Here is a 24,391-nt window from a genome sequence, read left to right as displayed (position 1 = left end):
CATCTCTGTGATTTATTTATTTTATAACAGGGAGTTTGTAACTTCTAATCCCCCCATTTCACCCATCCCCCATCCATTTCCCCTCAGGCAACCATCAGTTTGTTTTCTGTATTTATGATTCTATTTATGCTTTTTTAAAAAATTTCTTATTGTTTAAGAATAAATTCACTTGGGCGCCTGGGTGGCTCAGTGGGTTAAAGCCTCTGCCTTCAGCTCAGGTTATGATTCTAGGGTCCTGGGATCGAGTCCCGCATCAGGCTCTCTGCTCCGCAGGGAGCCTGCTTTCTCCTCTCTCTCTGCCTGCCTCTCTGCCTACTTGCGATCTCTGTATGTCAAATAAATAAATAAAATCTTAAAAAAAAAAAAAGAATAAATTGACTTACATAAATCTTGGGATTACCATTTTATTACTGCCCAGAACTATATAGTTGAGTCCAAGTTATTATGGAAGTGTTAAATATATTTGAATTATATAATAAATCAGGAGATATTTCTTAAATGGTAAAAACTAAATGTTATATTGAAAAAATTGAAACTTTATTCAGAATATATGCTGCTCAGAATAAGTAATTTCTCAGTCCTATAAGAAGCCCTTATCTTACTGTAAAAATTATCAAAACATGTCATGCTTTATTCTAAATGTGTTTTTGCCTATTGCAAAGTTAATTGGCACTTCCACTTTCTCAGTCCTTTTCAAGGCCAAAATCATTGTCAGTAGGTTATCCTAGAATTATTAATATTCTACTAGATTTTTATATTGGTTTTTCATTTTGAGATGTTTCACTGTCATTCATCCAACCAGATCGCTTACTTTAGATTGATACTGGTATTTCCTAAAGAATTATATATTTGCATTCTTGTCATAAAATACTAGGATATATCTCAGTAATAGTATAAACCAATTCATTTTCTTTCTTTTTTTTTTAAAGATTTTATTTCTTTATTTGACAGAGAGAAATCACAAGTAGATGGAGAGGCAAGCAGAGAGAGAGAGGGAGGGAAGCAGGCTCCCTGCTGAGCAGAGAGCCCGATGCAGGACTCGATCCCAGGACCCTGAGATCATGACCTGAGCCGAAGGCAGCGGCTTACCCCACTGAGCCACCCAGGCGCCCAAACCAATTCATTTTCTTTTTTTTTTTTTTTAAAGATTTATTTATTTACTTATTTATTTGACAGAGAGAGAAATCACAAGTAGGCGGAGAGTCAGGCAGAGAGAGAGAGAGAGAGAAGCAGGCTCCCGCTGAGCAAAGAGCCCGATGCGGGGCTCGATCCCAGGACACTGAGATCATGACCTGAGCCGAAGGCAGAGGCTTAATCCACTGAGCCACCCAGGCGCCCCACCAATTCATTTTCTTAACAAACAAAATGTTCACTAATTTTCATTACAGTTGGCAATCAGAAATATGTGGGTCAAATCATTAGTATATGCCCATTATTCTAGACTAGATTCATTCTAATGGACGTGAAAATTTATAACTTACTATACTTTTTGAAATCATTTCCCCAGATATATCTGTTTTATACACATTAACTGATCTTAGAAACCCAAAGAAGGTAACTGGTTTGTTAGACATTTTATGAATAAATAGTTCTTAAAACCAATCACATATGTTTTCAATATACAGATAAGAACATTTAGAGTCACTTTTTCATTTACTCAAAAAATAATTCTTTTTTCTTTTTAATTTTTTTCTCAGTGTTCCAAAATTCATTGATTATGCACCACACCCAGTGCTCCATGCAATACATGCCCTCCATAATATTCACCACCACGGTCACTCCACCATCTACCCTCCTCCCCTCCAAAACCCTCAGTTTGTTTCTCAGAGTCCACAGTCTCTCGTGATTTGTCTCCCCCTCCAATTCCCCCCAGCTCACTTCTCTTCTCCATCTCCCAATGTCTTCCATGTTATCCCTTATGCTCCACAAGTAAGTGAAACTATGTGATAATTGACTTTCTCTGCTTGACCTATTTCACTCAGCATAATCTCCTCCAGTCCCATCCATGTTGATACAAAAGTTCGACATTCATCCTTTCTGATGGAGACATAATACTCCATTGTATATATGGACCATATCTTCCCTATCCATTTGTCCACTGAAGGGTGTCTTGGTTCTTTCCACAGTTTGGTGACTGTGGCCATTGCTGCTATGACCATTGGGGTACAGATGGTCCTTCTTTTCACTACATCTGTATCTTTGGGGTAAATACCCAGTAGTGCAATTGTAGGGTCATAGGGAAGCTCTATGTTTAATTTCTTAAGGAAATCTCCACATTGTTTTCCAAAGTGACTGTACCAACTTGCATTCCCACCAACAGTGTAAGCATCCACAGTATACCAGGCACTATTCTAGATACTTGAGGATGTAGTAGTGAACATACAGACAAGGTCCTTTTATATTTTACTTTAATTTTTATCTTTGCTCATACTGTTATTGTTCCCCAATTTTCTCCATAGCATGAATTCATTTCGTATTCTCTCTATATATTTTATGTTTTATTTATTTGTATTTGTTTTATGTATAGTGTCTATATGAACTAGAATATGAACTTCATGAACACAGAAGGATTTGTCTTGTCACTCGACTTCTAGTGTAGTACCTAAAATTTAGTAGGTACTTAATAGATTTTTGTCAAATGAATGAATTGAATAAAAGGAGGACAAGGAGTGTGTGATATCCTGAAAGCTAAGCAGAATGTTTTTAGAACCAAATGGTCAACTGTGTCAAATGCTGCTGATGGGTTGAATTACATAAAGACATGAAGACTGGATTTACCCAGGTATAGCTATGACGAATGATTTGTATGGGGTGAGGGACAAAAACCATGTTAGAGTACATTCAAGAAAAATGGAAATGGTGAAGAAGCAAAAAGAGAGTATATTTTTATATATCTATATCTATAGATAGATGATAGATTGATGGATAGATATCATTCAAGGAATTTTGAGGGATAATGAAATTAAGCTGTAACTGGAGAGATGAGTATGAGGCCAAAAAAGCCTTTGAAATGTTTTTCTTATATTTTGAAAATTCCAAATCTACAATAAAAGAGTATACAGTGAACCCCCTTATGCCCTTCACATATACCAGCAATATCAAGATTTTTGTTGACTTATTTTATTTACTCATTTTTGTTGTTGCTGCAGAAATATTTTGAAGTGAATTCCAGTCATTTTAGCTGTATGTATTCCAGTATGCATCTAAAAAAAAAAAAAAGAAAGAAAGAAAAAAATAGCAGGTTTTTACACAACCTGATGCCATAATCACTCCTAAAATTAACAGCAATTCCTTGATGCTATCTAATACCTAGTTCTTATCATATTGCCACAGTTGTTTAAAATAAAAGTTTTTTTATTCTAAGTCCAGTCAAATTCTAATTTACATTTGATCATTATATCTCTAAAGTTTCTTCTAGTCTAGAGTACCATCCCTCTTTTATTGATGAAGCAAGATCAATTGATCGGTAGACTGTCTTACATTCTTGATTTGTATCTTGGCTTCTTCATTGTGTCATTTTATTTATTTTTCTGTTTGCAATATTATTGTAAACTGTAATGTAGTGTAAATGTTTGATTAGACTTTTTCATCTACTTTGGGAAACATACTTCATAATTGGTGCCCTGAAGAGACACATTGTTCACTCTCATTCTTTCTTAAGGTAATGGTGATCAGTGAAGTCAATTGGTGAATGCCTTATGTTTCCATTCATAATTACCCATTAACTTTTCATCTTATGATTTGATGATCTTGGCCTAATTCAGTTATTTCACTTACTTTGCTAGAGGGTAATTTCTTAATTCTGTCATAAAGGAGGGATCTTTAAAAATTGAATAAATTGCATTTTTGTTGATGGAAATGATCTAATAGAGAAGGAAAAATCACAATGTTAGGAAGAACGTCAATACATGAAAAAATGGCAAAGTTGGTAGGTAAGAAAGAATAGAGTCCACTGCATAAGTGATTAGGAAATACCTCAGGTAGGAGCAGGAACAGTCTAAGTAACTTGCAAGGTTACAGTAGCACAAAGTAAGTATATTTTATTAAATTTCTATCAGAATTTTTCTATAGAATCGTTTTGATAATTGTACCTAATTTTAGAAGCATGCATTTTCAGTTTATAATATTGTATGTGAAATTAAAACTGAAACCATTTTAAATTTCACTGCCTATATTTGACATTGACCCTACTTGTTAGAGTTTTTCTAATTTCTTCCTCAAAAGTGATTTTTAAATTAATGTGTCTTATACATCTATATCCTTACATCATAAAAAATGGGGACATATACTTTTATGTAATTGTTTTTCAGCTTTTGTTGCTAGTCTGTTGTGAAGAGAAATAAATGCTACTGCTAAACAAATAAAATGATAAATAACTGGCAGTTTAGTTTAGCCACTAATGGAGCCTAAAAGTCTTTAAAATGACAAAAACAGCAACTTTTATGATTTATAGATGCATTTTCATTACACAGTTTGGTCATATACTTGACAGTTTTCTCTCTTGGTGACTTTCTCCTAAAAATTATAGTTTTGTGTCATCAGAGTGAAAAGGCCATTAGAGTTCAATAGAAGAATTTGACAGCATCTCTTCTGAAGCTTACAACAATTCCCATTGGTGGATGTACAATCTCCTTTTCCCCATTTTTTAAAATAGTAGTAGTTCTAATGATAGTGATATAATTTATTCTCAAAGAATACCTACTACAAATTTGAACCTATGAACTATCTCCAAATTGTCTCTCATATGCTATATGAAGTTCAGTTTTAGACAATCATATTTCTTTATGGCTCAGTGATTTCCATTTACTACCTATTGGTCTCTACACTCTGAAGAGTATTGTCACTCTTTTGGGGTTACTGTATTGTCTGCCATGACATGTACTCTATTATAAATTAGAATTTTAAAAGCAACTTGAATTATATAATCTCTTCAGTTACATAGTGCCATGTTATTGCTTTTTCAGAATCCCTGAAGCTGATTTCCTTTCCTGTTTTGGCATCCCCAAAAGAGCACTCTGTATTTGTTTTGGAGACAGGAATGTAATATGATGTTTTATTTTGTCTCCTAACTTGGATAGAACATATTGCATGAGCTACACTGACCAATTATTATTATACTTTCTAATCATTTATTGGACAGTTAATACAACCTTGTAAAGACTTCCCTAGATTAGCCCTATAAACTAGATCATTTTACCCAAGAACCACAGAGAAGAGCTAAATAGATAAGGATGAAGAAAAGCTGATTGGGAGAAACAGGAAATATTAAGCCCTCAAACTCACATGATATTTTTCAGATTCTCTTCATCTTTACAAAAGACATACTTGCTCTCTACTGAAATATATTGTACAACTTAAGAAACTAAGTTTTTCATTGACTTGAATCTTTGTTTAAAACATGAAGGTTGAATTTAGATGTATCCATATAATATTTATTACTCTTTAAAATTTTGTCCTTTTTGTAGAAGTAAGTATGAGAATCTTTTATTGTTCTTCTAAAAATTCTAAACTACTAGAAAAAATGGTTCATTGAGGTAGTTAATCCTTAAGGCAATATAAACCCCTTATGGTTATTTTAATGTTGGTAGCTTTGCAAATTTGTCCTTCCAAATGTACTTGGAAAATGTTTTATAGAGTGGCTTAGAATTTTTAAACTGTATTACCAAAAAGAAATGTGTTAAGTACTTACGATTTTTCATATTAATTGAGAAGCACATATTTTATAAATTTAGAAATAATCAATCTTTTGATTTTTTTGATAACTGTTTGGTAAAGAAATACTTCTAAGAAGTGAGTTTATATGTTGTGTTGAGGTGTTGAGTTTAATACCAACCTGCTGTAATGAGGCTCAGGATAGTCTGAAAACTAATCTTCTTTTGCCCTAAACATATAAAATGTATACGTATAAAATGAGTTATAGGACCATTGTATTAGATTCAACCAATTTCATTTTAGTCTTGTCTCACCTATTTCTACATGTTATTTACTAGATGTGAAATGAACACTATTAATTAATATTTATCAATTATCCATAAATTTCAAATTTCATAGGCTATTTTTTAAGATTTTATTTATTTATTTGTTTATTTTATTTATTTGTTGTTAAGATTTTATTTATTTATTTGTTGGGAGAGGGATAAGCTGGCTCCACGCTGAGCATAGAGCCTGACATAGGATTTGATCTCATTACCCTGATGACCTGAGCCAAAATCAAATCAGATGCTTGACTGACTGAGCTACCCAGGCACTCCATAAACTATTTTAAAATTTTGTTCTTAACTCTGATATTCTGTCTTACTATTAAAATTACAAATAAAGGTAGTGTTGACTCATTTATCTAATAAATATTTATTGTGCACCTGTTATGTACCAGGGACTGTTAAAGACTTTGGGAAACTATGGCACAAAACAAAACAAGTTAATCTACTATCCTCTGAGAGTTTGCATTCTAGTAAAAAAGTTAAAAATAAACAAATATACAATATCAGGTAGGGTTGTTGCTATGATTAAGAGCATGGTACATGACTAGAGGATGGTAGAAATGAAGAAATTTACCTACTATGTAAACTTTCCAAGACTTCCTCTACCCACCAATTTAAATGCTCTTTTCACTCAAGATCATCCATATGTACCATCCATGTAGGTAGGTACAGCCATTATTTCTAATATCATGCAATTAAATAATTTCTGGCCTGATGTTAGTTTAGTTTTTCAACCTTAAGACCCCCTCTCTGAAAGCTGGGTCCATTGATCTTCATCTATGTTTTATCAGTTTTTAACCCTAAGTCTTTTTGTAAGTGCTTAGCAAATACTTTCTTTGTCAATGAATGAATGATATGCTCAGAATGTCTTAAGGTCTCTGGCTGTACTGGAAACCCAAGGCCATTTTTGAGACAATTAGAAGACTGGTTTAAAAAAAAATGGTAGAAAGTAACATTTATGTATGTATTCATTTTGTTTGGCTCAAGTGAACATTTTCGTTTATTAAGAGTTCTACATTTTACATTATTTTATTAGTCTAACTCTATCATCCTTTTTCATAGATTTTTGAAAAAAAAAAAAAAAGAAGGAAAGTTTTCTGAAAATTAATCTTTTATCCGCAGGTACTACTGAAAGAGTATGCTTGATCCAGGGAACAGTTGAAGCACTGAATGCAGTTCATGGATTCATTGCAGAAAAAATTCGAGAAATGCCCCAAAATGTGGCCAAGACAGAACCAGTCAGTATTCTACAACCCCAAACCACCGTTAATCCAGATCGCATCAAACAAGTGAGTGTTTAGTTGGGAAATCAAAGAGAAATATCCACATCATAGTTTGAATTCCTTATAAAAGAAGCTTTAACGTCTTAGCATATAAAGTTTTTATTTTCCTAAGCATACTTAATATATAACAAAGTTGTCATTTTATTTACTTAAAGACAATCAGAGTCTCTTCCTTAGATTTATCAGTTGATTTATTGATTGATTGAATATCTCATTTCTTTAGTGTTACACTAAGGAGCAATTATGTGGCTCATTTCTTTTGTCATTGCCTTTTAAAGAATTTATAGGCACAAATTTGATTAATTTATAGGAATTTAATCGATTTAAAATTACATTCAATTTTTAAATAAAGTATACAAATTGAAATGAAACTATATCCTCAAATTTCAAGTACCATATTTTAAGAATATTTGTAGTCTTTAGTATAGTTATTAGCCATATAAACTCCTGTTTTGTTAATTTGTTATATTCAACATTTTTTATATAAAATATGTATAAGTAAATTTTTGTACCTAGCAAATAGTCCTTTGTTACAAAACAGCTATTATGTTCTGTATAACATATAGTACTTACATATATATATGTCGTGAAGGGCCAATGTTCATTTTTAATGTGTGAGATTTTCTGTAACAAAAATTTTACTTGATAAAAGAAAATGTGAGTTTTTAAGATTGAATAATGGCTGACATGAGAAAAACAACATTCTTTAATGTTAAATTAGGTGAATTCCTCCCCATAAACTCTTTAGATTCTCAAATTTTTTGATACCTCATGAATGTGATTATTATTTCTGCATTTGCCTTTTTATGCCTTCAAAAGAAATGTATTATTCTTCATTAATTCACAGAATACTTAATTTACAGAATTTTATGTTCATTGTAATAAATTTGAAATGTAGCTCAAAATCTTATTAATTTCATGTTTCTGAATTGAGAAAAAATTTTATACTAAACAATATATTATAATTTTACCAATATATGGATAAAAATAAGCCTAATTAATCATATACAAACATAAGAATTAATAATTAGGTAATATATTTCCAAATTATAGGTTAACAGTCAATTTTCTTTTAATTACCATTGAAATTTCTATTAATTACCATTAAAAAAATTTCCCATGTTTTATCAGACAGCTGTTATCCCATATAAGATTGTTCATTTTATACTCCTTGTCACTGTCAAGATGGTTCAATTTGTGTACCCTTCACAATTTTTCAAGGACATATCTTTTAATTTTTGCATGACAGAATATAAATAATTTAGAGGTCTAAACATCAGTAGATTTTTTTAATTCTTCACAGCCATTTATAGTTTTGAAATGTTTAGTTTAGCTATGCTAACTGAATACAAGGAATATTTTTAAAACTGACCCCAGAACTCTCTGGAGGTGGTCAGATTCTAAAACTATGAGTTTAGTTAAAGACCTCTGTGTTAAAATCACCTGGGGCTGAGATTTTACAGAACTGGCACTAAAGTGTAGGATTTATTGACTTTCTACCTTACTCCAACCTATTACTTCTCTCTTTTCTTTTATAACTTCTGTGAGAAAACTTCAAGCATTTAGAGATAAGAGCGAACATCTTGATTTTTTTTTAAAAGTAAAATATACAGTTTAGTTTGAGTAGTATGATATCACTGGTGGTATATTTAGGACAATGATATGAATTATTATTTATTATTTTTATAATAATAGGTAGCACCATCAAATAATGGAATATGAATAATTGTTATAATTCTGATTTTCTCTATGCAATATGAAATTTGAGGGCTACTTTATATCTAGTACCAATATAGATTGATGAAAACCAGAATTTGAAAAATGTTTGGTTTATTTTTACTTGCCTTATTCAGATAATGTTATTTAAATTTAAAATAAGTGTTAAAAAATAATAGTGATTGATTGACTTTTGTGTATTTTCATTCATTTGTAAGCCTTGTAGATATTGATGGAATTAAAATTATTGTTGTTTTAATATTTTCATGTAATAATAATGTATGCAATTAGAGAATCATTTAAAATCATCAAACAAGTACACTAAATCTAGTAGGACAATATATTTAACCCTTAAACCCTTTATTAATAAATGTAAAAATTGAAAAATTTACTCAAAAAATCTGGAAAAAAGATCAAAAATATTTCCAAGATATTATAGATCAACAGAGTTTTATATGTTCTAAGTTTTCTATTTTAACAATATAAGATTTTTTTTGTTGGGTTATTCTTCAAATAGTAAGTCAAGCATATAAATTTAAATGACCACAAATTTATTTCTGAAAACGCTGGTTGTCCATTATCAAATAATACGTCCAAACTTAAATTCTCTAGAATATATAAAAACATTTCATATGATATTTATATATGGTGTAAGCTATACTGCATAGAATCATAGTAAGATTTCTTTTAAATCGTGGTCTTTCCTTTAACTGATAACATTTATCTCTACTTTGGGCTTTATTTAGTACTGAAGCTAATTTTAAAAACAATTTCTTTAAAACATCTTCTTAGAATTTTATTTTAGTTAAATTGTACAAAGAATAAAATTAGAATTTCAAAAAATGAGAGTGCTAGAAAATATAACTTCTGCATAGAAATGAATTCATGTTGAATATGAAATTACAGATTTTCTTAATGTTTATTACTATACATGTCTGTTGTTTTTTATGATTGATAATTTTAAGGTCTTGCTTCTTAAAAACATACAATTTATGTGTAACTTGGACTTAAAATAGGAACTAAAAGTTAGTTCTAGACAAATAAAAGTTGCTTTAAAAGTTATAATTTCAAATCATATATTATGGACTTTTAACAGAATGTTATATTCTGAATTATATAATCTAGTTACCATTGGTAACTGAATAAATTGCATGAACCAGAACATTCTGCCCAAATGAAACCTACCCTTATTGACTGAATGAGTGCTCAAATATAGTTTCTTAAGAAAATAATGCAAACTGGTCTTGCAGGTCTTTCATATAATGGAATGATAAAATGTAGCATGACACCCTTATAACCAACCTCAGATGTTAGATGTTGTTCCCTCTCAAATGTTTTTTTTTTTGTTATTTTTTTATTTCAAAAATATTTATTTGCTAATAGAGGGATTCTAATACTTTATATATTCAAATGATAATAGTAATAATAATTAACAGGTATTGAATAATCAAAATATTGTAGTCTCTGTTCTATAACTCTAATTAGGATTATTAAGGTTGCTTTTGTTATGATGATGATGAGGAGGAGGAAATACCTAACACCATTGTGCTTATTTTACAAGTCAGTATGCTTAGAAATTGATATGCAGCAAAAGCCAGTAAACCAAAGTTAAACATATTAATTACAACATAGAACATACGATTTCTTATTTTCAGGACACACAAATAGCAGAGACATTCAGTGATCTTCAAATGATTTAAACCCTGTTTGTAAGAGTTCTGAACTCATTCCTGGAGCATGTCTTCAGCCCAGATATTTTAGTACACACATCCATTTCCACCTTTTTATATTTTGACCATGATACTTTTGTCCCCGCCTGGGATTACTGAAACTATTCTTCTTTTAAGTCCCTCAAACCCTCCTCTAAATATGGTTGTCTGTACATAATGAGTCAATACAATAAACTCTAAAACAAGGTAGAAACCATAAATCAGTGATATAGTTAGCATCTGTTAACTTCTTTTGTCTGTTACAGATTTTCAGCAGTGTTTTTCCCCTTTTGGCTCAAATGTATTTTTAAGAAAAGACACAATGTATTTTTAAGAAAAGAGCAAAGCAGTTATAGGCATTTAGAGCATTCTCTTATATTTAAAAAAGTCAAATGAAAATATCAGAAATGTTAACTTAGTCAAAGAATTTTGCTTCTGTCATAAAAAATTGGCAAAAATAGCACATAATGTGTTCATTATTCATCCATTCTGTCATGAATTTATTAAATTCCTTCTTACTGAGTTGTAAGATATATTAAATTGTAGCCCTTGCTCTCTAAAACTAGTTTGGCAGAGATCATAAATGATTAAAATAATTTATAAAAATGTCAAGCTGTATTATATACCAAAACTACAGTATGAACAGTGTACTATAAAAGTTCAGAAGCGTGTGAAAGCAATGTAGGCTGGAGTGACATTTGGTCTTATAAAATAGGTGAAGATTTGAACTGGGCCTTGAAGATGATATAGGAATTTTTCAAGTAGAGGAGAAGAAAGCAAAAAGCTTATTATAGGCATGTGAAACAATATGGATTTGAGGAGAAAGATATAATGGTTGAATAGTAAGGAGACTGTCGTGACAGAAATGAAACATGTGGGTTGGAATTTAGAGGAAACTAATGTTAGAAAGGTAGGTGGGACCAGATAGTAGAGAGCCTTGGTGTCTGGCCAAGGGGCATTCTACAGACTATGGATACTTCCTAATATTTCCCAAAAGAGCTCTTTTAATTTCTCTGGAAAGTTAGAACCAAAGGAGGCACCTCTGCATTTTGTTCCCTTCTGTGCTAAAAATCCAGACTGACTCTTAGGGTTCCTGTGAGTTCAACTGTTGCTGGAGAAGAGAACTATGACAATTAAGTGAGTGATCTACTATGCAGATCTTTAGGTTTGAAGGTTTGTAAGATAATATTTTCTAAACTTCTTTCATGTAACACTCACAAGTCTAAGGAATGTTAAGCCTTGTCAGGCTAAATAAATAAATAAAGGTTTGGTAGTCAAGAATGAAAGATGAGTAATAGAATAGTGTTATCTATGATGTTATTCTTTTTCTGTGCCAGCCATTGTGCTATGCACTTGACATGTATTATCACATTTTTTCCATCTTCATAAAAACCTATGAAGCAGGGAAAGAGTAAAGAATCCATGTTATACTTATGGAAGCTGATGTTCAAAGGAATTGAGTAGCTTACCCAAGGAAATTTAACTGGTAATTGATCTTAAGACTGAGCTCTAAGGCCTCCAATTCTGAGCAAAGCTGATAAAATGAAATCCAAAAGATTTCTCTCTGGGGACTTTTCAATATCTGGAATAAGTTTTTCCGAGAAGGGAACCTCATTTAAAATAGAATGTCTTGGGTCAGGGTAAAGTTAAGAGACTAGGTAATATTTTAAGCAGATGACAAACACCTAATCTCTTTTGGTACTGAAGTTGAGACAACTACCTGAAGCTGAAAGATATTTCGAAGTAAAATCTGTAAGGCCTTGAGACTGATTTGTTGTAGTTCCAAAATGGTGAGAAAAGAATGAAAAATGATTATATATATGTATATAGGATTTGATCCAAGCAGAATGGTGAAGCCTAGAAAGCAGTAAGTGAATTTTAGTTAGGCGTTTGTTTGAGATAGTATTTTTATGTGTTGCCGACAGATTGAGTAAGTTGGAAGTAGCATGCTTTTCTCTTGAAGTAATCTTTTATAGAAATACAGGTACGAATATAAAACTGAAAATGTAGATCCTTAATTACATTTGAGGAGGTAATTCACTTACCATCTTCACAGTAGGAGAGGGGGTAAAAAGAAGCAAAGAATTAGATAAAGAAGCAGTTACCAGAAAAAGTAAGTCAGAAACATTATAGTATAGTAATTCAGTGCATGGGATCTGGAGCAGGACTGCTCAGGTTCAATTCCTGGCTTTTTAATTTACCAGCCATGTAACTTTGAGTGAGTTGTTTTGCTTCTCTGTACCTCAACTTCTTTACCTATAACATGGGACTAGTAATAATAATCTATTTCATAGGGATATTGTGTTAACTGAGTAGAACTATACCTGGTTCTTAGTAAGTGCTCTTTATTAATCATAAAGATAAAAGGGAAATCAGTAATACTCTCTGTGATAAAATAAGGAGAGAAAGTTTAAGGAAAGACGCTAAAAAGTTTCAAATACCTAGAAAAAAAGAAAAGAATAATTTTTTTAAGTAGGAAATTATTGGAGAATTAAAGGCCACTGTTAATCACATGGTGAGAGCAAAATCATTATTTCGTACTAATATTATTTCCTAAAAGTGACCAGTTCCGTTAGGTAAAGAAAGAAAATGGTATGAAGGGTAAAAATGCTGATTTGGGATTTTGGATATACAAAGGAGTAAAATACAAGTTAGATAAGGGAGGCTCCCATAACCCCTGCTACTCAAGAGGGAATGGCTTGTGTTAAAGAATAAAAAGGAGCTTGAAAAGGTAGAAAAATTAGAAATGAGATTACTATGAGGGAAGAAGATTTCTCAGGAGTAGTAGAAAGTTAATATTTAAGGTGTTAAGGTCCTACTCTATGGAGGGTGGGAGGTCTAAGTATACAATTTTGTCTTAATGAAAAGAAAAGGAAGATGGAGGGGAAAAAATGTTTTGGAAAATGGAAAAAGTTCAAATGTCAATTGCAGTGAGTAAGGAAGTTCGTTCTGAAAAATCATGATTTCTTTCAGGTAATAAAGATTATCAGTTGAAAGGTAAATAAAATACATGGGAATAGACAGTTGATGAAAAGAATAAAGGTACAAAATAGCAATTATGAGGAAAATAAGCTATAGAATACAAATAAATTCTGAAAAACCTGGGTAGATTGGACAACATGAGTTTCTGTTAGTGAGGAGGGGTTTCAGATAGTTCAGACATTGGAAGAAGTGGAGGATACTTGTCACAATGAAAAACCTAAGATGACAGTTACATATTAACATATTTTATCCTTTTTTTAAAATAAAGCACTATACTGATTTATTTAACAGAACTCAAAACACAGGTTTGGGAAGGTGATTACTTCACTAATATTACTCAGATAGTAATAGATTTTGGAATTACAATTGAGAGTTGTTTATTGCTGGTCTCACTATACCTATAAATATCAGAGGTTCTTGACAGTTTGTTACTGTAGATTTGCTTGGAGGTAAGCTGCATATATTATAGAGTTTATTTATAGCAATATTTTCTGGTCCAGCAAAACTGACACTTGTTAACAAGAGTGCATTTTACAATTTGTAATTACTTTCTAGTTCTTATTCCCAGAAGCCTAGTTATATCCACTTTTAACTAAATGTTTATTGTCAAATCATTAATATTTTTAAACTATTTCAAAGGATCCACTATTTTGAAGTTGTAAACTACTTTAAAATTTTCTGCAATAGTAATTCAGCCTTCAATCTTTAAAACAGAATTCTTAAACAGTAAATACGTGTAAATAAAAACATATTACACTTTTCCATTTGAAAGATAAAATTATGCTAAAAAATGACTGTCCTTTACAATCACTATTTCATAAATGTAAAGAAAGCATTTTAAAGGAGAATGTACTTCATTCATTTTTTATAATAAATATTTTAATATACTATTGCTTATATGGATATTCAGTTACATCTTCATGATGTGTAACAGAAATTTTACTAAATGATTTTTAACCTGAAACCACAATTTTTAATCTGTGTAGTAAGTAGGAGTAAATGCTTTGTTTATAAGATACAGGGAAACAAATCTATCATATACTTATATTGTACCTTGAACTATTTCTTATGGATTCTTTGGTTCTATTTCTGTTGTTAAGAAAACTATCAAGGCTGTTTCATTAATCTAATTAATAAACATTTTGAATTAAAGGTACTATTCTAATATATTTACATTTATCTGTTTTTAGACCAATTTTTTGTAGCTAATACTTTTAAAAAAATCAACCAAAATGAAAACTTTCTGGAATCCTTTTATTGTTATAAGTTACATTAGTAAAGGGAGAAGAAGATATTTTGTGTTTAAAGTATCTATATGAATAATAGCTTCAAAACTCTTCATGTGTTTATTTCATTATATGTTCATTATTTTAGGAATTTAAATGAAGAAAATATATTTAGAGACAATTTATTGTGATATTTTGATAATCTTATCCCTTGAAGCTCAAATTTATATAATTTTCACCAATTTATTTGAAGTATTAAACTTTAATTTCTTATTGGATTATGATGTTTTAATAAGCAAATTTTTAATGATTTAGTCACTTACTATTTTGCCTGAAGTTTAAACTTACTGTTTTTTGTTTCTGTGAGGAATAAATAGCATCAGAATTATTAAGGGGATGTTGATGACTATGAGTTGTATCAGTTACTAATAATACATGTCCAGTATTTCATATATATGCCAAGCATAGGTGACTACAAATTCTGAACCACTTCATATTGAACTTTTTCCACATCATTCTTTGCAGTGTTTTAATACCTTATTGAGAATTGATATCCAGGGCAATGTGGATGTCCTGGTGAACCTATCATTCTTCAGGTGGATTTTACCCTGATGGAAATCCAAGAACCCAACACATACTTAGTGCTTCTCTAGGTTAATGAACTTAAATTCTAACCTGTTTGGGGAGAAATGACCTCTACGTTTATTTCACATCTGTTTCATCAGCAACCTCATAATCTGAGATAAGTACAGAACAGATTTTTAAACGTATGTTAACTACTCACAGGAATTCTCTGTAATAACGGTTGTAACCAGAGGTGGGAAAATAAAATCTTTACTGCTTATCATGTAGTAGCATGAAGTCAATATATATATTCCAGCATAAATTGCATGAAGAGAAAATATTAGAGCAATTTTTAATAACTGAAAATGAAACTCTCTCTGGAGAAATCATGGGAATTTATTACGAAAAGTGAAAATAGAAAACAAAGTATTTGAAGATTTTGTTTCTTCTTTTATGAGGTTTTATTTCTGAATGTAGCTCCTGTCCCCTTTTTAAATACGATTTAATAAAAACCTTGGTATAACTCAACATTAAGTCTAGTTTTCCTCAAAGTATTTTAGGTTTTAACTTTAGAAGAACCAGGAATAACTTGAGGAGTAGACTATGTATAACCTGATTTATTGTTAGAACCAATCTTACTTTGTTACGGGAGAACAGTAAGTTAAGTAGAAGCCTGTGAATTTTCTATCCTTTCTTTTATGTTTAACTGCTTTGTTCTACTCAAATCAGAACTTTTGAAATCTCAAATGAAGAAATGTGATTTTATAAAGTAATTTTATCTGCTTTTGCTGACATTGCTGAACCTTTAAAGTTATGCTTTTGCTCATATCTGAGTAATTTTGGTGCATATGTATTAATATAAAACAAAATGTCCACACAGAATTGTGTCTATACTATAAAACTACCCCATTTCACCTGTTAGGAAATATTATCTTTTGAGGGTGCTACTTAAGCAATGCTATTTGCTAAGTGAAAATATACTTTAAAAAAAAGTTTAACTTCTTATACTTCAAGGTTATTCTCTTGGACTTGAGAAGTTTTTTAATATATATTAACTGATTGTTCAACAAGTAGATTATGGTCTTGTACAACATATTTTATATATACTATGTAGAAGCATTTCAGAATGAAGTGGACAATAAATATGATTCCTAATATTTTTGTACTTATTTTCAACACAGGCTGATAATGCTATAATACATTTATATTAAATTTTTAGTCTTCAACATAAATGATAAAAATATTATGGCAATTTGTTAAAATTCTGTTAGTTACTTGTTTATTAATATGAGGTTAATGTTTACATTTTCAGACGGGCTCTAAATTTGTTAAAAATTAATATTTTAGAAGATAATGTGATTTAAGAACTCAGAACTGCAAATTTAGTTGCTTTTAAGTGTGGATCCCTAAATTCATGTGGAATCAACTTGTTGGTGATGTGCAACATATTAAGTAGGTGGATGCTTTTATGCCAAAGTAAACTTCATTTCACCACTTCTTCCAATCCCCGACTGTATTCATTGATAGGAAAATGACTCTTTCAGTTTTACTCATTGAATTTCTTGAATTTTTGTTTGACATCTCTTTTCCCCCAAACAAAGAAGAGGGAAAGAAAAGAGACTACTATTCATGAATATGGTCAGGATACCTTTAATACTCATGTGAATTTTTATCAGTCACCATCATGATTTCAAGTCATGAATTTATTTTTACATGCTTATGCATGCATATTTACATGCATTAGTTACTTAATTGATCTTAAATTCCATTAAATTTGAATGAGTAGGAGAAAAATTTGTTCATAGGATTTTGTTCTCGTTATATTACATTTTATTTTATTTTGTTTTATTTAAATAATCAGTTTAAGGCTTTTAAAGGTTGATTTGCTCCTGAACTGCTTTGTTCCCAGACATTGCCATCTTCCCCAACTACCACCAAGTCCTCTCCATCTGATCCCATGACCACCTCCAGAGCTAATCAGGTACAGTATCATCCTGTCATCTACACCATACTTTTCACGGGTGATTGCCTGCACACTGGAGAAAAAGATAATGGTGGGTTAAGGATGTATTCGTTCATTCACATATGTGCACCATAATCAGATTCCAAATAACCTGAAAGAGAAATATCAATTAGTCCTGAAAATTTCTATGTATTTTTTAACTTTAGATAACAAAAATATATTCAGAAGGGAGACTACTCGAATTTGGGATTTTTCCCTTAAGATTATGACTTTACGGAGCTCTGTGGGTTATTTATTGAGTCACTGTTTATAATCTTCATTATTTATTCTTCCTAGAATTATTGGTATATAAGTTAAGAGTATCATATATGTAAAAAAATGTATAAATACGACTTACTGAGCAAAGGTATATCTTTAAAAGTGAATGCATTTTCATTTGTTTTTTATTTCAGACATGCCTTACTGTGTAAACAATTTTCAACGTTCGGTGAAAAACATTTCTAGCAATCTAAAAGTAACTGAAAATTGGTGTTTGTGATAATTTTGTTTTACAAATTAGGAAATGGTATATTCTTCTAATTTAGTATGACCATTTTCTTTGGTGGAATGGCAGACTTTGCAATCAGAAATATATTAGTTTGATTTGATGATTGTTTTGGTACTGAATATTTGTAGGTCATTTTTCAAATATGTAGTTATTTTTGGCACATTTGAGTAAATCATCTAAAATATTTTATGTAATTCAGAGCCATACTGTACTTGACAAATGTTGAAAATATATTCATTAAAATGATTAAACATATTTTCATTTTGTCTGAGTTGAGATTTATTTAGGTGAGAGATGATATTTTCTTTAATATTTCTACTTTTTCACTTAATACAGGCCTTATGGGATTATTAAATTATTAAATAAAAGCTTATCTTTTTATATTTTTTTCATATAGTTGACCAATAAATTATTAACTTTGAACTATATTTGCTAACTACGTTAAATTTGCCTTTTGCATGTAATCCAATCTAAGATTGTCAGAATAATTTTGCTTATTTATTGAGTTTAATAGTTTACAACTTCAGGAAAAATGTTAAAATGATAACTAGAAGCAAAGTAGGAGATTGATTTTCATTTTATGCAGTAGCATTCCCTTTAGACAAAACTGTAACACTCACATTTTAGTCCCAATAACTTGGTTAAAATACTACATTATCTCTAGTGATGAATCCCAGCAATTCTTGTTGAAGGAAATGATACAATGTGAAGTGAGAACAAAGCTTGTAATATTAATGCATGAGATTAAAAAGTGTTTATACATTTTCACTCTATATACCTTATCTCTTAAGTGAACCTTAATTACGTGATATAGAAAACTACTGGGATAACAACTAACTTTATTTTTTAATTATTTCTCTTACACTTTATCATCCTTTACTTTCCAAACAAAAACAAGACAAATGAGTGCAACAGCAATAAAAAAAAACTAATGATTTTTCTGAATGAACAATGTAAAAAATCCTAGATCTGGAAAGAAAAACTATCTCAGTAATTTTGTCTTTGAAATTAGATTTGTATTTTCTTTTATTTAGTTTCATGTGCATGTGAATTTCTGTTAAATCGTTTCTTAAAAAGGCTAGTTTATAAAGTCTACTAATATTTTAACCCTCCAGATATGTTACTGTGTCCACCTCTGCCAATTATTTTTCTAATATTTGAAATAATAATTCATTGTGGTTTTGTACTTCATCTACTAATGCAGTTATAGTTGTTAAATATATTTTATTTATATTCTGTTTTCTTCTGTTTTTATACAAACAAGCATAATATCTCCTGGATAACTTGAGGCAAGATATATAAGAACCAAACAAGATTCTTAAATTTATTAAAGGAATTATAGTCATTGTCCATCATTTTTTTAGTAGTTTGTCATCATTTTATTCCCTCAGTATTTCCCAGTGGATTCAGGTTCGCACTATATTAGCTTAGATCTGTAAAAGCAATCAAGATAGAAGAGTGGGCTAATATGATCATCTTAAAATTTCCACAATTAAAATGAACTTTTAAACTTGTAAGAAAATTATTTTTATGTGTTACAGCTAATATGATACCCTCTGCTGTTAAAACTATAAACTTTTTCCTTGTGAACTTTTATAAACCAATATAAAATACGTCCAGACAACTGTTTGTGTTATTTTCATCAATAACAGCTCAAAGATATGATTGAGTTCTATTTCCAGAATAAATAGTTTGTCTGTGTTATAGTGATGTCACATTATCACAGTAGGGTGATAAAAAGGTCTAAGGGACTATTAATATTCAGAAAACCCAAAAGTAAAAAGCACAGAAAATATACCAAAGAGAAAGTTTTATTGCAGTTTCAACGTTAAAAGCTTTTCTATTCTTTTAAAAATGATTACGTGTTTCAGTACATACTAAATTTTACTTTTTCTACCGTCATGTTTCTACAGGTTAGACTATTTCCACAGGTCAGAGTGGCAGACTGTAACTACAGTAGTGGGTCTATAATAATTTCACCCTGAAAACTGAAGGACTGTCGCAAAGAGAAGTCCTCCAGAATGGTGGTTATAAGTCAAGACTGGTGCCAAATTGCTTATGATCAAATCCTTGTTCTGGCACTTACTTGCTGAGTAAATTGGGTTTCAGTTTCTCCTTTTGTGAATTTCAAGTAATTGTAACATCTTCATAGAGTTGAAGAAGGAAATAAATTTATTGTTCTTGAACAGTAGAGCATCTAGAATGTAATGTTAACCATAAATGTTAGGTTATGTTTATTTTATTTTTTTCTGAAGTATCTTTCAAGTGATATGAAAAAGAAAGAGTATTCTTTAAGATGGTAAATGGCATAGCATAGAGCTTTTGAAAACTGAGTTTCCCCTCTAAAGAAGAATTCTAAAGTACTAGTGTTGCTGCTTTTTTAGCTCCAAAATATTTCTGTAAGCAGAGTCTCTGTATTCTTTTTCTAGATAGTTTAAACTGCTCTACAGTTATTTTCTTCACTAGTGAGAGTACTAAGTTGTATGTTGTCTAATGATAAAGCAAACGGCTATTACTTCCCTAATAAGAAGGAAATGTTAGTAGGGCTAATAGTTTTACAACTTGGACTTTTTTTTTTTTTTTTTTGCATGTGTCACATATTGTAAGGTACAACTTTGAAATTTCTTACATATGAAATTTTAAGTTTGAAGTAAATATAAAGCTATAATAAATATAATTAGATTCTTTAAGCAATATGTTTTCAAAAACCTTAAAAACAAAATAAAAAACATTGAGTTGGGTTTGATCATCAGTTCTAAGTTATTGATACTAAATTTTTCAGTCACTTCCAAATTCAACAAAATGGTTTTGCTAATCAGTCAGTGGTGCTAAAAATTAAATTCCAGCTTTAATATTAGATTCCTGGTTGTTAGCTCTCCTAGAAGTCTTCTCAAATTTCATGAAGAGAAAAAGGAAAAATAATGATTGCAAAAATATGTAATTTATAGACATTTGCTTATTTACTGATGAATTTGAAATTATTTACTAAGATATAATAAAACATGAAAGTAGGTGACTCGTATTTAGCACCCTTGCTGTAGTTACAGAAAAACACAGGCAAAACTCAGCTGGTCTTTTAAATTCATGACTGTAGAGCTCAAATAGACCTTTAATTCTTTCAGTCATAAGCCCATTCACTTTTTTACTTTCTAGATGGCTATTTCGTAAGTTCTCTTCTTTTAACCCCTGTGTTAGTTTTCTTTTGCTGTGTAACAAATTGTGCTGTGATTCAAACAGCACCCATTTATTATCTTCTAGTTTCCATGGGTCAAGAATGCAGGCACTTCTTCACCAAGTTCTCTGTTCGTGGGCTCACAAAACTGCAAAAAGTACTGGAAGAAGTGCATTCTCATCTAGAAGCTTGACTGGAGCCTAACCTAATCCCCTTTTAAGTGGATCCAGGTTGATGGTAGTAATGGTGCTAAGGGTGCTGACTTCTTTCTTACTGTCTATTGGCAAGAGGCAACCTCAGATTCTAGAAGCTGCCCAAGTTCCCTGCAGTATGACACTCTCTCCAGTGGGCACTTTGACCATGGCTGGTTGCATCTTGCAAAGCCAGCAGGAGAATCTTTCTTCTGTGTGTGCTACAAGATGGAGTCTTATATATTGAACCTAATTACAGGAGTAACTTCTCACCTCCTTTGCCATACAACATAACTTAATCACAGTACTGACCTTCCATCTTTCTGACACATTCTGTTGATTAGAACCAAGTCACAATTTTCACCCACGTTCAAATGGAGAGAACTGCACAAAAAGTAGCACCAAGGAGGCAGAGATCATGGGGCTATCTAAAGAATTCCCATAACAAACCCCACAATATCTCTTACTCCATCCCCATTCCCAACTGATGACCTTACTTCCTACTTCACTGAGCCAGTATAGCACATTCTGTGCTATTATCTTACCATCTCCTACCAAAAGCCAGTAATTTCAGTTGCATGTTAAATCTCATCTTTCTTTCTTTACTCAAGGACATCCCTTCAGCAGTTCTTCCTTCTTTCTCCTTTATCTTTCAAGTTTTTTGTCTCTGTGGAATCATTCCATCAGCATACATATATGTTTTTTTCTCCCATCTTAAAAGACAAAACAGAACTTCTTTCAATCCCACTTCCCCCACTAACTAATGCCCCATCCTTATACTCCTTTGTAGAAAAATTCACAAATTATTTTCTCTTTTTTCCAGTATCTTCCCGCTCTTTCTTAAATCCACTCCAACAAGATTTTTTTCCTCCACCGTTCCACCAACACTCTGTTTGCCAATGACATCAATGATGACCACACTGCTAATTCCAGTCCACATGTTACTTGGCCTATCAACAATATTTGTCATAATTTATCACTTCCATTTCCTTGGTGTGCCTTCTTTACTTGGCTTCCAGGATACTGCACACTCATGATTTGTCTCCTGCATTATATCATGTGCTTTGTCTCAGCATCCTAGTTCCTCCCCTCATGCCACTTACTATTGGGAGTGCTCCACATATAAATATTTGAAATGACATCTGGATTTATACTTTTCTTTCTCTTTGTCTAATACTATGGCTTTCATATGCTGACAATCTGTAAAATTTATGTCTTTAGTGTGAGATGGGTTTATTATGAACCAATGAAACTTAACCGTTAAGATTTCTCATCTGCTCAAGCTTATGACAAGACACTGTACCTAGTTTTGTGTTCATAATTTTGAATGCATTTCCCAAAGATGTCTCTTAAAATTGTATGATTCAGGTTCCACATAACTTAGGTTCATACTTACCTCTAATCCAGGTCTCACATGAAACTATAGATCGTATTCAGTTTCCTGTGCAGCAGTTTTCACTTGCATATCTAATAGACTTCTAAAATTCAGCAATCCAAAAACTACCCCAAACCTGTTCCATCTGTATCAACATTTACCATCTTACTGGAAGACAATGCCATACATCCACTTACTCAGAACAGAAATCTTGGATTCACCCTCATCTTTTTTCTTTTGTACTCCCAAGTCCAGTTCCTATAAAAAATAATAGTGACTCTACCTTTATTTTTTTTATTTTTTTTTAAATTTTTTATTTTTTATAAACATATATTTTTATCCCCAGGGGTACAGGTCTGTGAATCACCAGGTTTACACACTTCACAGCTCTACCTTTAAAAAAGGGTGTAGAATCTTAATCACTTCTCATTACATCTGCTGTTACCCTAAATCAAGCCTGAATTATTGCAACAGCTTCCATATACGGTTTCCTACCTTTCTACCTTTGCTCTCCATAAAGTCTGTATTCCTTCTAAAATGTGTCAGGTTTTGTTTTTTGTTTTGTTTTGTTTGTTTTTCCTTTGCCTATACCTGTAATAGTTTCGCATTTCACTCAGTAAAACCCAAAATCCCTAATGACACCCATTAACTTGCAAGATCTGACCCTCACCACAATACCTCTTTCATTTCATTTCCTACCTCACCTGCCCACTCACTCTGCCCCAGGCCAAACTGACCGGCTTGCTTTTCATTGCAGGCATTAGGCATGCTCTCCCCTCAGCAGTTAGCTCTTGCTTTTCTCTCTGCATGAAGTTCTTTTATCTTAGAGATCTACTTGACTAACCCCTTAATCGCCATCCAGTCTTAGTTCAAAATAAGCCTACTTAATAAGACCTATCTGACCACCCTATATAATACTGCAAACTGGCCTCCCTCTTCTCCCAGTACTCCTGTGGTTTTTTCCCATCACCTCATAGAATACCATGTACTTTGTGTATTGTCATATTTGCTGCGTATCGTCTCTCTCACTTTCCTAGAAAGTAAGTTGCATGAGAACAGGGATCTTTGTTTTATTCTCTTATGTATCAGAAGCAGTAATCTGGAATTTAATGGGTTCTTAATAAATATTTGTTGAATGACTAGTAGTAGGAGGAGAGCAGGCTTACAACCTGCATGTTTAAAACTTAATTTTTGAATATCTCTTCAGATTTTCTCCAAAAATATAAACCAACTGGATAAAGGGTGTTTTTAAAATTTTTATTACTTAAGTTTGGTTGACTTACAATGTTAATTTAGTTTTAGTTGTGCAACATGGTGAATTCAACAATTCTATGAAAAGTGTAGTTACTGTCTGTCACCACGTTATTACAATATGATTGACCCTATTCCCTATGCTGTGCTTTTCATCTCTGTGACTTATTTATTTTATAACTGGAGGTCTGTAACTCTTAATCCTCTTCACTTATTGTACCTATCCTTCCTCCCCTCCTTTCTGGCAACACCAGTTAGTTCTCTGTGTTTATGTGTTTCTGTATTGAATAAAGAGGTTAATAAGTTAAAGAGACAAAGCCTTCTTCATTAGACTTCTGCTTTACTCAGAACACAGTTTGAAAGCCAGTCAAGCTCTTATCTCTTGTCTCAAGAATTGTCATAATTCTCTACCAAAATATCAAAATTAATTT

At 31.4% G+C, this 24,391-nt stretch overlaps 1 protein-coding gene across 6 annotated transcripts in view; it reads left to right on the top strand.

Annotated features, from left to right (window-relative positions):
- NOVA1 (NOVA alternative splicing regulator 1) overlaps positions 1-24,391 on the top strand; it is a 149,829-nt gene that overhangs the window by 104,087 nt on the left and 21,351 nt on the right. For 3 of the 6 annotated variants that reach the window (XM_032343984.1, XM_032343986.1, XM_032343988.1), the window contains 2 exons: positions 7,104-7,270; positions 17,371-17,442. In XM_032343984.1, coding sequence (XP_032199875.1) covers positions 7,104-7,270; positions 17,371-17,442 — 239 coding nt within the window. Of the gene's footprint in view, positions 1-7,103; positions 7,271-17,370; positions 17,443-17,876; positions 18,197-24,391 lie in introns of those variants that run through there. The other 3 variants (XM_032343985.1, XM_032343987.1, XM_032343989.1) reach the window with 2 other exon arrangements.

The sequence above is a fragment of the Mustela erminea genome, chromosome 5 (assembly GCF_009829155.1).
Source record: "Mustela erminea isolate mMusErm1 chromosome 5, mMusErm1.Pri, whole genome shotgun sequence".
Taxonomy (NCBI): Eukaryota; Metazoa; Chordata; class Mammalia; order Carnivora; family Mustelidae; genus Mustela; species Mustela erminea.
This window is presented reverse-complemented; position numbering and strand designations above follow the sequence as displayed.